The following is an 18207-nucleotide window of genomic DNA, read 5'->3' on the forward strand; positions in this document are numbered from 1 at the left end:
ATTTGTTTGCTAACAAGAGGGAGTTGACCCTGATAATTGTGGTCATCCCTTATTGTTGGGCATGATATGAGGTAGGAAATGAAACACTGGTCGATGTTTGGCCAACACAATCTTGTGTCTTGTATTGACCTGAATGGTGGAGGTCAAGAACATTGATAAGAGGTCATGAAGGATGAGACATCTCATGTCATGTATCCCAAAGGGACATGGGAGTGATGGCAAGGATTGACGAAGGGCACCTACATACATATGGACATTTCTTCTCTGGAGCCCCCACTCCTCTTCCTTAAGGGGCAGTTCACCCCTCACTGATTATGGTTTGTTGAAGTTGTCAGGTTAATCAAGGAAAGAAGAGTGGACGACTTTTCTTTTAGTGGGAGTTCAAAGTCTGCTCTGCTTCCAACACATATCTCATCCCACCTTCTTCTGCTAAAGACCAGTGCTCTTCATACTGGTTGGATTATTCCAGAACATTCAACGAGGGGATTAACCTCACTACATAATCCTCTGGTCCTTTTGAGACATTGCTTGGCATGGTAACAGGAGCTGGAACTGTCCCCTTAAAGAAAACCTGGCCGTGGATTTCACCTCCATTTTCCTTCCATTGCTATTTCCACTCATATGGCTGGAGAGATGTGGGGGTCCCTGTCCCTAGGTGCTGTGGCCCAAGGTTCTTCCTGGCACCCAGGCCTGTCCCATCTTAGGCAGTGGACACCTACCTCCTATCCTTCTCAGAGGGCCAATCCTGTGTCCTGCTGGAGTAGTACACATTCTGAGACTCCATTTTCCCTGAGGGTATATGGGGTGTGGAAAAACGGGTGCATGCAGTGTATAGACGATTTTAGTTTTTTCTTAATTTTCTTAAGAAAAACTAATTTTTATCTCGTCTAATTTAGCTCACATTGAGATTTCGGATCAAACCCCAACAAAATCAGAACAGAAGAATGTGCCTTATTTTGCTTCCTTTTGTGTAGGTCTGGCTGTTTTGTGGACAGGAGGAGTGCTAGGGACAGGCAGGGTCAGGTGTTCTGGGCCTTGGGTCTTCATTCCACCTAAGGACACCTTGAGGGAACTCTTCAAGGCACTGCCCCTCACAGTGAGCTTTTAATTTCCCTCCTTTCTTCCTCCTTCATTCCTTGTTTATTCCTTGACTGGCCCAGCAGCTAACTTTTGTAACCAAAGCAAACCAAGCCTGCCTACCCTTCCTTCACTAGGCCCTATTCTTATAGGATGAGGTAGACCCCCACTCTACTGGGTGAACCTGCAATGGTACATTTGCTGCAAATCAGAGGGATCCTATCAGCACCCACAATATGCTGTGGTTCTGGTCAATTAGTTGCTTGGCTACCTTGTCGCGGTGGGTAGAGACGCGGAATCAACACACAGACTCCGGGAGCTGGTGAGAGAACTGGCTGGAGACCCACCTCAGGTCGTTGTCCAGTAGCTCAGTTTATTTTTGGAATGCATACAATTATTATAGGGTTCAAGTGCGGAGTGCACATCAATCATACACAAGCAAGATAGTATCCATAAGCCAATCATCTGATGCCTAATGTAACCACACTATGAAGATGCTCTAAATATTGCTATTATCAGGAAGGGTCTTTCTCTCTGGGGAGGGGGTTTCTAAGTTAGAAGTTCCATATGGAAGCTCCTGGCTATCAGTTTCCTGGCCTGGCAGCTTGGCAATCGTAACCACAAGTGCTATGGATGTGGTTTCACTAATGGCTCCCTAGAGCAGAGCATCCCATCCTGTTCCTATCAGGCCTGAACGAGTGTAGATTCTTCAAGCACTCCGAGCTGCTCATAGCTGCTAGCTGCTAGCTGGAAACTGAAAGTTATTCCAACAACAACAGGAGGCCCTGTGACTGTGCCAGCAGAGGCATGGCCCAGCTCAGCAGAGCATGGGGAGGATCGGAGCAAAGGAAAGAAGCAGGTGGCTTCATGTGTCTTTGTTCTCAGAACATTTGGCTCAGTGGTCAGATTTTTTGGTGGACACTAGGGATTGAACCAGAGCTCACTCTCCCACTGAGGTACATCTCCATTCCTTTTTTACATTTTATTTTTATTTTGAGACAGGGTCTCTCTAAGTTTCTGAGGCTGGCCTTGAACTTGTGATCCTCCTGCCTCAGCCTCTCTAGTAGCTGGGATTAAAGGCATGTGCCAGAACACCTGGCTCCATGGTCAGCTTTGTGTGGGGATTGAAGCCACACACTGGACACTTGGTGTGGCTCAGAACAGAAATGGCCACAGCCCATGAAAACCCCTTAAGACCTGCTCAATGTTTCTGCTCTGGAGCTAGAGTGTGTGAGACAGTATTGATTGCTTGGCCCCCTATCAATCTACCTCCTCTCCTTCTAGCTATGTGTTTATGTATATAATCTATCTCTAACTGTCTTCTATTTATCTCCTGGCTATTACTCATGTACATGTAATTTACCCTCTGCATAACTGAGGCCGTCAGCTATGAGCTCTGTCCTGTCCTGAACTCTGGGTCTAACTCTGTCCTTTCAGGAGACCTCAAACAGCCGTGGGCCAGTGGCTCCAAGTGAATGCTCAGGCCTTCCTTGTCAATGGCTCTCACTGTTGCGTCATGGAGTGAGGAGCCCCTTGCTATGTTCTTATTCTTAGGCCCTCATTTGGTTCCTGTTATGCCCTCCTGTGCTTGTGTTTCTGCCTCAGTTTCTTTCCTAGGATACCAGTTCCTGGTTCCTGAGCCCTGCTCTCACAGCCCAGTTCCTCTGGTGGGGTCACTGTTTCCCATGCCTAGTTCAGATGTTTGCCCCTCACTCATGCCTGGACCTCTGAAAAGCTCTTGAGACTGGACCTGGGAAGGGCATCCTTGTTAAGGGTAGGGTTGCATCCTTTCTGGGTATAGTCACAGAATTCACACACTCACATCCTGTCTCTGTCCACAGCACTTCCTCACAGCCCTGGGAGGACTGGTAGCAGTGCCACTCATCCTGGCTAAGGATCTGTGCTTGCAGCATGACCTCCTGACTCAGAGCTACCTGATCAGCACCATCTTCTTTGTCTCTGGCATCTGCACTCTCCTGCAAGTGCTTTTTGGGGTCAGGTAAGTAAAACTACTCCCCCTGGATTTTGACTTACCAGCCAACTATCAGCAAGATCTGCATGGCCCACAGCTGGGGAGATGGGTAGGAAGCTGGAGTGGTGTAATAGAGGGGTGCTCCATCCATTTACCTCTTTCCCTCTCTCTATTTATCTCCAACTCAAGACTGATGATCTGTATTAGCCAGAATCCTGATGGACAGTAACACAAATCCAGATTGGCTTAGGGGAAAATTTTTTTTTTAGATGTTGATGGATCTTTGTTTTATTCATTTATTTATATGTGGTGCTGAGAATTGAATCTAGCGCCTCACACATGCTAGGCAAGTGCTCTACCACCGAGCCATAGCCACAGCCACAGCCCTGAAAATGTGTTCTTTATTAACTTAAAAGAACAAAATAAGAAAAATGCAGGGTTACATCCATGTCTCCAGAACATGAAGAACCCAGGACTCAAATGCCTTTGAGCTCTCTGCTACCTCTCTCTGTCTCTGTTTCTCCCTGTCTCTGCTCAGGTCTTGTTTGTATCAATGGAGATTCAAAGATTCCATGTCTGAATGTTAGAAAGTCATAACCCAAGCTGACATGCTCTGAAATACAGCATGTCCCTGTCTTCCCACCTGGAAGGCCAGGTTTGGATTTTTATTTCTCTGGCTCCTTAGAGTTCTCCTTTGGAGTCTGGCAGTACTGGGACACCAGCCTCCAGCCTGTTCCCCACCCACCCCACTTCATGTTTTGCTCCAGATCACAAATGGTCTCACAGGCATGAGCGAGGACACCCAAACCCGCTCATCCAAGCTTCCCACAACAGACTCCCCAAACAGCTGGCCCTTTGCCAACCTTCAGGCCTGGGGGTACACCGTTCCTTCATTGTCTGCTGTAGCATGTTAGGCCTGGAAACGGGCCCAAATGGGCACAGGGCCACTCAAGCAGAGAAGCTGAGAGACTCATGGGGAGGGGGCCTCTCCCCTTGATCCTTTCTCTCTGAAGGAGCCACGCTCCATACTCCAGAGCTTAGAGCTAAGTGTAGGCTGCATACCTGTCCTGGTGGGGAGGGCAGGACTCTGACAGCATCTGAGAGTTTTCTCTCAGATAGGTTCTTTCTTTTTCTTATGGTACATTATATTTGTACATATTGATGGGATTTTTAAATCACATATTCCTATGTGCACATAATAAAGTAATTTAATTTGGTCAATGTCACCCCCAGCACTTCCACCCTCCCTCCTTCTTAGTCCTTTTCCTCTACTGGTCTCCCTTTGATTTTCACGGGATCCCCACCACCACCACCTTTCTTTTCCTTTTTCCTCTCTAGCTTCTGCATATGAGTGAAAACATATAACCCTTGACCTTTTGAGTTTGACTTATGTCACTTAACATAATGGTCTCTAGTTCCATCCATTCTCCTGCAAATGACATAATTTCATATCTTTCTTTAGGTCTGAAAAAATATATCTATATCTGTATCTATATCTATATATCTATATCTATATCTATATCTATATCTATCTATCTATCTATCTATATATATATATATATATATATATCTCACTTTCTTTATCCATTCATTCATTGATGGACACCTAGTTTGTTTCCATAGTTTGGCTGTGGTGAATTGTGCTGCTATAACATGGGTATACATGTATCCCTGTTTAGTAAGTTGACTTTAATTCTTGAGAGTAAATACTGAGAAGTGGTATAGCTGTGTCATATGCTGGTTCCATGCCTAGTCTTTTGAGGAAACTTCATACTGATTTGCATAATGGATGTATTCATTTACAACCTCATCAATAGTGTAAAGTGTTCCTTTTTCTCTACATCCTCTTTAGCATTTATTATTATTTGCATTCTTGATGATTGCCATTCTAACTGAAGTGAGATGAAATCTCAGTGTAGCCTTGATTTGCATTTCCCTACTTGATAATACATTTTTTTCATGTGTTTGTTGGCCATTTGTATTTTTTCTTTTTAGAAGTGTCTAATTCATTTCCCCATTTATTAACTGGATTATTTGATTTTTGGTGTAAAGTTTCTTGAGTTCTTTATATATCTGTATATTAATTCTGTTAGATGAGTAGCCAGCAAAGATTTTCTCCCATTCTGTAGATTTTTCTCTTCACATTCCTAATTGTTTCCTTTGCTGTGCAGAAATTAATTTGAAATCATTCCATTTATTAATTCTTGGCATTATTCCTGAACTTTAGCGGTCCTACTGAGAAAGTCATTGCCTGTGCCTTATGCTGGAGTATTGACTCTGTGTTTTCTTTTAGGATTTGTATAGTTTTTGATTCCTAGGTCTTTGATCCATTTTGAGTTGATTTTTGGGCAGCATGAGAAATAAGGGTCTAGTTTCATTATTCTACACATGAATAACCAGTTTTCCCAGCACCATTTTTTAAAATAGCTGTCCTTTCTCCAATGTATGTTTTTTTGCACCCTTGTCAAGGATCAGATGACTAGAGATGTGAGGATTTGTCTCTGTGTCTTCTATTCTGTACCATTAGTTTATGTGTCTGTTTGTATGTCAGTACCATGCAGTTTTTGTTACTATAGCTCTGTAGTATAATTTGAAGTCAGGTATTGTATTGCCTCTAGCATTGCTTTTTTGGTTTAAAACTGCTTTGGCTATTCTGGGTTTTCTATTCTTCCAAATGAATTTAGGACTGTTTCTTCTAGTTGTGTGAAGACTGTAATTGGTATTTTGTTGGGGATTTTATGGAATCTATATATTGATTTTTGGTAGCATGGCCAATTCCACAAAATTAATACTGCCTATCCATGAATATGGAAGGTCTTTCCATATTCTGATGTCTTCTTCAATTTCTTTCTTCAATGATTTATAGGTTTCATTGTAGAGGTCTTTTACCCCCTTAGTTAGATTTATTCCTAGGCATTTCATTTTATTTTTTTGAAGCTATTGTGAATGTAACTGTTTACCTGATTTCTTTGTCAGCTGATTCATTGTATATAGAAAAGCTATTGATTTTCGTATGCTGATTTTGTGTCATGCTATTTGTCAAATTTGCATATTGGCTCTAGCAGTCTTTTGGTGGATTTTTTTGATCTTCTAGGTATAGGATCATATCATCTGTAAACAGTGATAATTTGTCTTCTTTTTTCCCTGTTTTACTCCTTTTATTTCCTTCTCTTCCTTAACTGCTCTAGCTAGAGCACTATATTAAATAGAGTGGTGAGAGTGGATGTCCTTATCTTGTCCCAGCTTTTGAAGGAAATGCTTTCAGTTTTTTCCCATTTACTCTGAGGTTGGCTTTGGGATTTTTACATATAGCTTTTATGATGTTGAGGTAGGTTGTTTCTATGCCTAGTTTCTTCTGTGTTTTTAATCATGAATGGGTGCTGAATTTTGTTGAAGACCTATTGAAATGACTAAGTGATTTTTTTCTTAATTCTGTTTATATGAGGAATTACATTTACTGATTTGCTTATATGAAACCATCCTATTGCTGGAATGAAACCAACTTGGTTGTGGTGTACAATCTTCTTAATATGTTCTTGAACATGATTTGTTAATATTTTATTAAATATTTTTGCATCTAAGTTTATCAGGGGTATTGGTCTGTAGTTTTCTAATGTAGTTTCCTACATTAGATGTGTCCTTATCTGGTTTTGTTATGTGTGTAATCCTGGATTAATAGAATGAATTTGGAAGTGTTTCATCCCTTTTTTTTGTAGGTGTCAACAAACTTGCTTTAAAACACACACACACACACACACACACACAGTCACATATCAGTGTGACAAATATCCCTTCTACAAGATAGCTCTGCCACAATCCGAGCTTCTGGAGATGCTCCAGAGAGAGCCTAGGCCTGGCAGTCTTCACGTGACACCCAATAGGGGGCATTTTTATTAAATAAGTGGGGAGAAGCAAGGTGCACCCCAGGTATATGCTGTCTGAGGGCCTCATGCAGGACCAGAGCTCTGCTGCACACTCTTCATCACCTCTTCATTCTGCATAGACAACTCTGTAGACTTTTTGCCTATCCATTCATGAATGTCCAAATCATGCCCTTGGACAGTTCTGCTTCCTTATAGTGGAGAGACACACACTTCTGGAGGCAGGCACTGGTCATTCTGTTGTGCATGCCCACCATCATCTCCACTTCCAGCTCTGTTGCCAGCTGTTGGGCCCTGAGCAGATCCATCTCGGCCTAGCACCATGCAGAGAACCTCCTCCTGGTGCCCACAGCCCGGTGCAAGACACAGTTCCTACCATGTCCCTAATTTTAACAAATATTAGAACCTCCCCTGGTGCCCAAGTAGATCATGGTGTAAGCATGTGGACCACTTCCAGGAGAGTCCATCTCTTTCTATTTCATGGGATAATTTGAGGAGTTTGGGCATTAGTTGTTTTTTAAAGCTTTCATAGAAACCTGCTGAAAATCCATCTGGTCTTGGGCTTTTCTTCATTGAAAGGCTTTTTATTACTGATTCTATCTCATTACAAGTTATTAGTATGTTCATGTTTTTAATGTTCTTTTGATTCAATTTTGCCAAATATATTTGTCTAGAAATATATCCATTTCTTCTAGGTTTTCCAATTTATTGGAATCTAAGTTGTCAAAATAGTCCCTAATGATCTGCTGGATTTCTGTGATGTCTCTGGTGATTTTTCCTTTTTCATATCCAAATTTATTAATTTCTGTTTTCTCTCTTTTTCTTTTGGTTAATTTGGCTAAGGACTTTTCAATCTTATTTATGTTTTCAAAGGAGCCAGGCTCCATCCTCCAAAGCTCAGGTCTAAGTATAGGCTGCTCTCCTCCTGGTTTGAGGACAGGACTCTGACAGTGTCTGAGCTTCATTTTCTCAGAGAGGTTCTTGCTGTATTTATTAGGCATAGTTCTCCAAAGAAGCAGAAAGAATCAGATGTGTATGGCCATATAGAAAATGAGATTTGTTACAGAAATTGCTCCTGTAGAATTGGAGTCCAGAAGTCCCATGATCTACCATCTGCATGCCAGAGAGTCAGGAACTATGGTGCTGTGATTTGGACTGAGTGCAAAGACCATCTATGGGGTGTGGGTGGAGGGTGGGAAGCCAATGCTGTAAGTCCTCGATGGAGTCTGAAATCTGGGGAACCAGGAGCAGCAAGGTCTGAGGGCATAAGAAGGGGGGTGACCCACCCAAGAAGAAAGAGATTTCATGTTTCCTTTATCCTTTTTGTTCTATTTGAATCCTCAACAGATAGGCTGATGGCTGCCCACAATGGGGAGGAAGATCTTTACTTACTACAGTCTTTTCTGGAAACACTCCAGACACACCTGTAATGTCTCACCAGCTATCTGGGCATCCCTTAATCCAGACAAGTTGACACATAAAATTAACAGCAGACTTTGACAGGGCTGCTGGACATCCAAACACTTACCACTCAAGAGTGAGTGAGTACTACTCTGACTAGTTGCTCATGTTCTGGTGAATCACAAGTTTGAGGTCAGCTTCAACAACTTAGCAAGACCCTGTCTCAAAATAAAAAGAATTGGAGATGGAACTTAGTGGTAAAGCGCTTCTAGGTTTATTCTTCAATATCCAAAATATAAAAGAGTAAATTTAAAAATGCCATGTACACTTGCTTAACTGCTAGCCAGTATTCAATGATGTGCTTTTTAAAATGAGAAATCAATATGCTGATTTTGCAATAAGACTTTAGAAAACCTTATCAATTAAAACCATGCTAAAAATTACAGGGTCAAAAACTGATGCTTTTTGTGGAAGAGCCGATGAGTGCCTTGCTCAGGGCATGGCTGGTAGCTCTAGCCCTGGCAGCATAGGGAGCTTCCTGCCTATGAGGTTGGGGTCTCAAAGCATCCACTAAAGGTCTCCACACCTGGTGCTTACTTCAAGTTCATGTAGGGAGATATATCACCATTTACTTCAAAATAAGACACTAAGTTTAAAAGGTAATCACGAGAGGAAGTAAAATATTGTCCAAATGTATTTCCAAGTTTTCACTCCTCTGGGATTGCTCATGGTTTCTGTAAGACTGGAAAAACGCCGCACCACACGACACAGATTACCAAAGAGTTTTCCCACTTTATTACAAAAGGCTGTGTGTTTATATAGGTCTAAGGAGAGGTCGCAGGGCTGAGGTAGATAACAGGTCGCCTGTTTATTGGCAAGCTCTTCCATATGTCAGTTCCGGGGCCCAAGAAATTAATTCTAATTGGGGCTAAGGCTTCCTACCGGCAGGGTTTGAACTTTGGCGCCGGTGGGAAGGTTTCGCGCCAGTGAAAGAAACAAAGAGGAGAAGGAGGGTCGTTAGACGCCATGCTGGGGTTTTTCTCTGGAATGCTGCTGCTGTTATATGTTTACCCAACAGTTTCTGCCTGGTCCTTTCTTCTTCTGGAGTGATCAAGGTACTATGTCTCCCTTCCATTATTTCTGGACTCTCTGCAGAGTAGAGCAAATACTTCTGCCCTGCTTTAGTCTGACCTGCCCTGGTTCTGCACAACATGCCTGTTACCACGGGTCCGAAGTCACTTTGCCCTGGCTCTGATAACTGCAGGTCACCAGATGCACTTGATGGATTATGACCAGAGGTGGACAGTGGTGGTGTCAGGGTAGGAGAGTGAGCTGGTGATGCAGGCAGAGCGAAATGGTTTGTCCCTATGAGGGCGGCTGGGTTTGCCCCAGGTGTTCATCAGCAGGGAAGGTATGTGATGAGCTTTTCCACAATGTAGCAGGACCTCACCTGCTAGAAGTAGGAGCTCAGTAAATAAATGAACAAAATCCTCCTTATGCAGTAGTGAAGGGTTGGGGCTCTTGGGACACCTGGGATGTCTTACACCTTTCAAATTCAAGAATTAGCCAACCTCATTCTGCATTCCTGGGGCTCTGCTCCTTTCCTGACCCAGTTTCCATGAAAAAGTTTCTGTGACATCATCCTTTGTCCAGCCACTGGACTGGCTCCAAGAAGAGGGCATCAAGGTGATGACACAGGTGGGGTTGGATTCTAACAACTCAACCTCCAAAGCCTCTGTCCCCAAGAGGTGACAGCCTCCTGTTTACCCACAAGCCCTTCAAACTCCACACCTCTCAACCCTGAACCTTGTGAAGGGCTTGTCCTCCCCAGGTTACTGGGTGCACAGGGCATAGGGCCTGCTTGGTGGAGTCTTTTTTTAAAAAAAAATATTTTTTCTTAGTTGTAGATGAACACAATATCTTTATTTTATTTTTACATGGTGCTAAGGATTGAACCCAGAACCTCACGCATGCTGGGAGAGCGCTCTACCATAATGGGGTCTTAATGCCCCTTGTTCTCCAAATCCCTGGCTACATTTCCATCTGTTTTCTCCCAGAGAACTCATGCAAGCAACAACTGTTTATATTTCCCTAAGCCTTGAGAATTAAATTAGATAATGTTTATAAAAGTGCTCAGCTCAGTGCCTGATACAGAAAATTTATTTTTCAAGCTAAAATAAAAGCATATTATATATATTTCCCCTAATCCATATATATATATGTGTGTGTATATATAGAATTATATATATATACATATATATGTGTGTGTGTAATATATATATAAAATATATATAATACACACACACATATATATAATTTTGTACTGTCCCCTGTTTCAAAGTACTATATATATAAAATTTTATAATTTATAATTTTCAAAGTAATATATATATGTATGTGTGTGTGTGTGTTTGTGTGTTTTGTACTATCCCCTCTTTCAAAGTACTTTTTAAAAAATTTTAACTGTGGTGAATGACAGTGCCTCAATTGACATATGTGATGCATTTTAAATATCTTTCAATTTCGATAAACACATTCCTGCAATAGCACTTTTGAGAAACTTGTCACTTAGCATTCTACAGAATAAATATATTCTAATTTACTTAACCAGTTCCTATTAAAGGACTTGCTTCAGGTTTCTCACTATTATAGTGATCAATGTCATTATGGATATGAAAGTTGTAAACATTTACCTATTCAAAGATAGAAAAAAGGCTGGAAAAAATGTCGAAGCTTATTTCTGGGATATAAATGGTCTGTATTATCTGCATGGTAAGGCTTATCAAGTTACAGATAAAAAGAACTAATGATTAATAGTTGTTCTTGAGTAATAGGATTTAAGTTCACTTTTAATCTGTCATTTACCTTTCTTCAAAGTATCTGTATTATTATTTTATAACTGGGAAAAATAAGAACTGAACAAAGTATATTTAGACAAGTGTCAAGGCTGGTTTTATGATCAGTGCCCTTTGAATCTGTGCCTGGGGGCAAAAGTGGGGCAGCTGCCACTGTGCTTTGTGGAAGGGGTATGGGGTGGCCCAGCTCAAGGCTCAACGTCCCAGCCTGGACAACTGCCAAGGTTCTGCACTCTGTAACTTCACCTGCTTTTTCTCTTTGTTTTTCCTTTCTGTTTCTTTGTGCGGACAGAAGAGTCCATGAAAACAAAAGGGCTGGGCATCCTGCTTCTGCAGCCCAACAGAGGGGAGCAAAGGCTTCCTGTCCATTGCCAGTTTGGGGGCCTTAGGGGTTCCCTCAGGGTAGAGGGTAGTAGTAGGTTTAAAGAAAGCAGACAAACAGGCTTCTCCTCCCCACTAGAGGTCTCTGTCCCTTTCCTCTAGGCAGAGGCAAGCTTCTACCCTTCTTGGCTGATTATTTAGCTGTTGGCCTCCAAGTCTCTAGATAACACACTTCCATTTTAGGCATTACTGATTGATGTCCCAATACGATGATTATCATTTTATTTTCCTTCACAATCCTTCACTCCCCCGACAAATAAGCATCTTCCCCTCCTCCTCCTGTCCTGCCTTCCCCAAAGAGAGCCGTCTTCAGTGTTTCCATGAGAAGGACTATGATGCCATTCAGAACTGAATCACTAGGTGACTTTCTGGCCAGCCTTTTGTTTTCCCTGGACTTAACATTTATTTTGTTTTTAATATGCTTAATATTTTGTGTGCTTATCTACAACTCAACTCTAAATGCTCTGCATTTTGTCTAAATCTCTTCTTTAAAGTCTGATTCACATCAAGTTGTCTCTCAAGTTCAGGTGCTTGATCAGCCATCTCTCGGGAGGTCTTTCCTAGCTATAATCTAGAATAGTTGCTGTCTGCTCCTGGTGCTCAACTGTCAACCCGAGATGCCTCTTTACCCTCATCCTGAATATTTACTTCATGCCAGTTCTGTGTTGGCTCTCTTACTTCCATGTTTTTTTCTCCAGTTTTGTTTTGTTTTGAATTGATTTTGGTGGAATACATAATCTCCTGAGAGAGAATGCATGGGAGGTAAATTTTTTGAGACTACATATACAAAAATATCTTTTAAAAAAAATTTACTTATTTATTTTAATTAGGTATATATGACAACAGAATGCACTTTGACTCATCATATACAATTGCAGCACAAATTTTCATTTCTCTGATTGTCACCATGTAGCATTGCACCATATGTGCAGTCATACATGTACCTAGGGTAATAATGTCCATCACATTTCACCATCTTTCCTGCACCCATACCCCTTCCTCTCCCCTCTTTCCCCTTTGCCCAATCAAAGTTTCTCCATTTTTCCTATGCCTTCCCCCATTATGGATCAGCATCCACTTATCAAAGAAAATTAGACCTTTGGGTTTTGGGATTGGCTAACTTCACTTAGCATTATATTCTCCAATTCCATCCATTTACCTGAAAATGCCATGATTTTATTCTCTTTTAATGTTGGGTAATATGCCATTGTGTATATATACCACAGTTCCTTTATCCATTCATCTATTGGAGGGCATCTAGGTTGGTTCCACAATTTAGCTATTGTGATTTGTGCTGCTATAAACATTGATGTGGGTGTATTCGCTGTAGTATGCTGTTTTTAAGTCCTTTGGGTATAAACCAAGGAGTGGGATAGCTGGGTCAAATGGTGGTTCTATTCCAAGTTTTCCAAGGTAGAAAAATATCTTGATTCTACTCTCACATCTGATTGACAGCTCAGCTGGGTATAGAATTTTAGGTTGGGATCATTTTCTTTCCGAATTTTGAAAATATTATCACACTGTCTTTTAGGTTTCCATGTGAATTTAAGAATTCTGAGGCCCTAGATAATACTCTGTCTCATTCCCACTCCTAGAAGCTGAAGGATCTGCTTTATAATTCTGTGTTATGAATTTCTGATTATGTCTCATGGCATAAATTAATTTTCTGCCATAGTGCCTTGTATTCAATAGTCTCTTTCAATATGTAAATATTTGTCCTTTGTTTACTTGAGTTTCTTTCTGAAACTCCTATGATTTTATACATTGGACTCTCTGGACTAGTCCTTTAACTTTCCTATCTTTTAAAAAAATTATTATTTACATCTCTGTATTTTTTGGTCTTTGGCAATGGGAAATTTCAATCAAATTTATTTTCTATATCTTACCTTGAGTTTATTTCTTCAATAATTTTGTTAACAGTTCTTTTTGTTCTCTGAATACTGTATTCCATTTTTATGCATTCTGTTCTTGATGTATGAATGTCAAAAATCTTCTCTTAATATCTCAATGACGTATGATTTTTAAAAGGTATCACCTTCTTGCAGGAGAAGCTACTTTTATCTGTCTCTTTATTTGGGTCTTTGTCATTCATATTCTCTTGGTTATCTGGTGACCCTTGCAGCATCTGCTCATATCTACTACTGAGGTCCTAAAAGGTTAACTAAAAGTTCAAGTCTGAGAATAGGCCTTGTTCCCTGTGCCATTCACTATAGCATGATATTAGCCCAAATGCAGAGGTCACAATTCACACTATAGTCTTAAAAAATGGCATCTTGGGCTGAGGGTGGAGCTCAGTGGTAGGGTGATTTGCCTTGTGTGCTTGAGGCTCTGGGTTAAACCCCCAGCACTGCCTCAAAAAAAGGCATCAGGATCTCCCTGGGGAAACCTAATATTTGCCATCTCTTTTTTCTCATGCTATCATATTATCTCCCCAAAATCTTCTAGTCTCTTGCCTAGAGGGAGAAGCCCTGGCTGCAAGTATTCTGGAAGCCATGTGGGAATGTGAGCTGGGAGTTTCCATGTGCAGTCTGCATACATTGAATGAAATGTCTTTGTTTTGACTGGTCAACCACTTCCAGTTCTGCCTGTTTTCTTATAGCACAGAGACCCTTTTTTCCCCCTTTTCCATGATGGGAGAGCTGGTACTTTAAAAAGACTTTAACCTGTTTTAGCTCCACATTTATTGTTAGTTGGAGAATCATTCTGGAGACTTTGTGGGTTCTTCAGAATGTTAGTGTTTATCTCTTGCTGGCATAGGATGGTTCTCTGCAGGGCTGTTACATCAGTTTCCACTCTACACCTGCTTTTCTGCTGTCAAAATTTTAGTGCAATTGCTTCCTGCTTCATTTTCTTTATCCTTTGACTTTTGCTTATAAAATACATTTAATGTGAAGTTTAGTGGGGTTTCAAGAGGAGCAAGTGTACAAACTGGCATTTTTACCCAAAAGTCAATGTCTTTCAGTGTGGTTTGCAAAAGACCCCTCGTTTCCTTCATCTTGGACAGTTTCCAGCACTCCTATCTTCTCCACCCACTTATCCTTTTTGTTAAGTGGCTGTGAAATTCTGAATTCTGGAACTCTCTGCAGGATCTCCTTTCCTTCTAATGTCATGAGCCAAGACTGTCATCTGGTGTGGACATGGGCATCAAAGTTATCTGAAGTGTCTGTTAAAAGGGCACCTCTCTGGACCTCCCTGAGGCCCACTGCAAGGTCAGAATCCTCTCAGGATTCTGGAAATTTGAACAGAATCCTAGATTGATCTTATTCACATTGAAGTTAGAGCATCAAGAGAAGCCAGGGGAAGGTGTGGGGGAGGGAGAATTGTATGATGGACTACTTTTTATGGCAGTATATCAAGGGCTTGGGATAGCTAATTAATGAGGTCACCTTTCAAGTTCTGATCTGCAGGGCAAAGTGTGCAGCAGGTAGAAAAGAATTCCTCTTCAGTCATACTCATTAATGGTGCAATCATACTTCTAGTTTTAGTTTCTATCTTAGAGGGCTGCTGAAATGTTTGTGTTTCCATGCATTCCCTGGGTGCATTAATGAAATTTGGAGGAAATGCATCCGATGTGTTTGGTCATTGTCAAAGCTACAATGAGAGCACCCCATCTCTGTCATTGCCCAGCTCCCCACTGTCTTGTATCAGGCCTCCTTGGCCTCTTTGAGACCAACAAGGGAAGTCACATGCTTCACTTCATGTCCTCTGAGATTTCAGAGGCCTACTTGCCTTTGATTTCTTCAACCCTCATCCCTCTGGAATGGAGAGAAATAAGGGGAAGCTGTTGGTGACAAAGTGGTGATGATTTGAGCCCCAGGTCAATTCCATGATTCAATTTGGTGATGTGGAGCTGCAGCATGAACTCTGGTGCCACCTTCTTTCCTCCAACCCAAGACCTTGTCCATTCCTCCTCCTGTGTGATAATAACAGTAAGGTGATGTGTGCACAAGTACTGTATGGTTTGTAAAACACATAATTCTCATGAAAGGACTTGAAGCAGGTATACTTATGAGTCCTGTAGTACAGGGAAGAAGGGCAAGTATAAAGGGATGAAGTGGCATCTGTTTCCTGTGGAAGCTCTCTTGGTGAACTTGGGCCACCATTGCCGCAGTCTGGCTGGGCACAATTCACAAGCCACATGTCAAGCAGAAACCAACTTTATTTTTAGAACACACACGCCACACCACAGGAGCTCTTCAGGAATTCCCTCAGAGCCCAACTGCCACCACCAGCTTCTGGCGAGCCTCTCAACCTCCACTCCTCCGGCTCTTGAGGCTGATTGGCTGGATCACGTGGGTGGAGCCAAAAGAGTCCCCCAAATGAGCAGCTCCATGGTCTGAAAGGGTGGGGAAACATCCCAATGAGCATCACCACAGAGGAGCCAATCAGCTGGTAGCTGGAAGTTTGCTGGGGCCACGGTGAGCCAATCAGATGGAAGTTTGCTGGTGCCCCTTCAGCTGTGGCTCTCAACATCTCCCCCTCTCTGTTTAAACAACAAGCATGTGGCTTAGGGACCTTGCCTGCCTTAGGTTGTCCAATACTACATATGGTTCTTACCCGTCATCAGATGAGGTGACCTCAAGGCGTCAGCCTCCTGTCTTAGGTTGGTACCATTGCAATTGGATCTTACCCGTCATTGACTACCAGTCCAGCATACAGCCACATCTGTGGATAGGCCTTTGTACCAGTGTGGGGGGGTGAGGTTCTTTGCCTCACCTCTGTTGGTCCCCAAATGTCAGCTGAACGACCATCACAAGCAGAAGGGAAGACAATACAACAAGCCAATTAACGGCTCCTTTTGGAAAAATTGTACCACCGATGACACCATCAGCAAAAATACCCCAACACTACCACAAGTTGCTGCACCAACAGATAGTTCACAATGCATACAAGTGATACATAGTCCAGGCAAGTTCTGCAAGCAGTTCAGTGATGGCTATTACAGAAGCTGTAGTTTGGTTTTATCTTTGTCTTCACCAGCACTGGGATGAAGATAGGAATTCTGGCAATAATGGCTAAAGAAAAAATCATGTAACATTCCAGCAGGCACTAAAAGAAAACAATTTTCTGAACAACTTACATTATCCTGAACAGAATTATTAAATATAATGAAAAGGAAAGGTGAAAGTAAACAAACAGATCTGTTAACCTCCTTTTTTGTTCACATATTAAAACAATCCTCAACAGCTGTTTACCCAATTTAAATTAAACCATTTAAATCACGTGAATAAAAATAAAAAAAATATTTGGATCCATTTTTTCATGAGCGCTCGTCATATATGATATATGGTCATACACACATACAAACATACAACACAAAACACAAGTGTGCACACATAATATAATACATACAACACATAACATAATAGTAAAGGCCTTGTAACTTTTTACAGGTGAAATCTCCATTGCAATGTTTAAAAACTCCATAGTCAAAAAATAGAACTGATCAGCAAAACATTAACCTAGGTCTGTATGAGCTCAAAAAACAAAATAGAACTTCATAATGTGGGAAAGGGCAATAATAAAATAGATATTGAAAAAAGCATCCTGGTTTCATTAGCCTCCAGGTGTGGGAGAACTACTGTCGCAGATGTAAGGATAGCCAAAGTGGAGTTCTGGATATCAGCTGTTATGGATGTGAGCCAAATCATCTTCTTTTTGGTCTGAAGAAATCGCTTTAGTTATTCTCTCTGGAATCCAAATCGGTTGCTGTTCTCCCTGTGGAAACACACAAACAGACCCCTTACTCCAGACAATCACTGGGTCAGGACCTTAGTTCATCTCTCTGGAATCCAAATCGGCTGCTGTTCTCCCTGTGGAAACACACAAACAGACCCCCGACTCCAGACAATCACTGGGTCAGGACCTTTCCATTGTCCTGTTAAAATATCCTTCCAAAGTACCTTGGGCTTATGTACATTTTTTGGATACATATGTCTTTCCACAGCACTAAGCCCTGATGAATCCAAATTTTAAGTTTAGAGTAAAAAGCGTTATTTTAAGTTTATCTTTGGGGGATATATACCCCTTTCCAATTCCCTCTTTTTGCTTTAATAAGTACATTTTAACAGTTTGATGAGCTCTTTCAACTATGTCTTGTCCCTGTGGATTGTATGGGATTTCTGTTATATGAGTAATGCCAAATGATGAGCAAAATTGTTTAAAAGAGGTAGAAGTATAATCAGGACCATTCTCCCTTTTTAATTGTTTTGGAATGCCCACAGTGGCAAATTTTGTAAGCAATGAGCTATAATATCTTTAGTCTTTTCTCCGGCATGAAGGGAGCCCATCAAAAATCCGGAAGAAGTATCAACTGTAACATGCAAATATTTTAATTTTCCAAATTTGGCAAGTCTGTGACGTCCATCTGTCAAATATGGCTAGGTATCAGTCCTCTAGGATTGACCCCAAGATTAACTTGTGGTAAAAAGGTCACACAATTTTGACATTGTTTTATTATTTGTCTAGCTTGATCCTTAGTTATTTTTAAATGTTTTTGTAAAGTACTAGTATTGACATGGAACCTTTTATGAAAATTTATAGCTTCTTCTATTGTAGAGAAAATATGTATGTCATGTGTAGTTTTATCTGCTAAATCATTGCCCAAACTAAGGGCTCCAGGCAATCCTGTATATGCCCT

General features: G+C 41.3%; 1 protein-coding gene and 1 pseudogene across 1 annotated transcript in view; one reads left to right on the forward strand and one right to left on the reverse strand.

Moving 5' to 3' along the window:
• Positions 1-2514: 2514 nt before the first annotated feature.
• Positions 2515-18207, forward strand: part of LOC107133862 (solute carrier family 23 member 2-like) — a gene marked incomplete at its 5' end in the record, with an annotated part of 22474 nt that continues 6781 nt past the window's right edge. Inside the window, 2 exons of the mRNA XM_015476015.2 lie at positions 2515-2598; positions 2879-3076. Of these exons, the coding sequence (XP_015331501.1) occupies positions 2515-2598; positions 2879-3076 (282 nt within the window). The remainder of the gene's footprint in view (positions 2599-2878; positions 3077-18207) is intronic.
• Positions 5636-7673, reverse strand: LOC125614911 (annotated as a pseudogene).

Source organism: Marmota marmota, unplaced genomic scaffold (genome assembly GCF_001458135.2).
Source record: "Marmota marmota marmota unplaced genomic scaffold, marMar, whole genome shotgun sequence".
NCBI classification, from domain to species: Eukaryota; Metazoa; Chordata; class Mammalia; order Rodentia; family Sciuridae; genus Marmota; species Marmota marmota.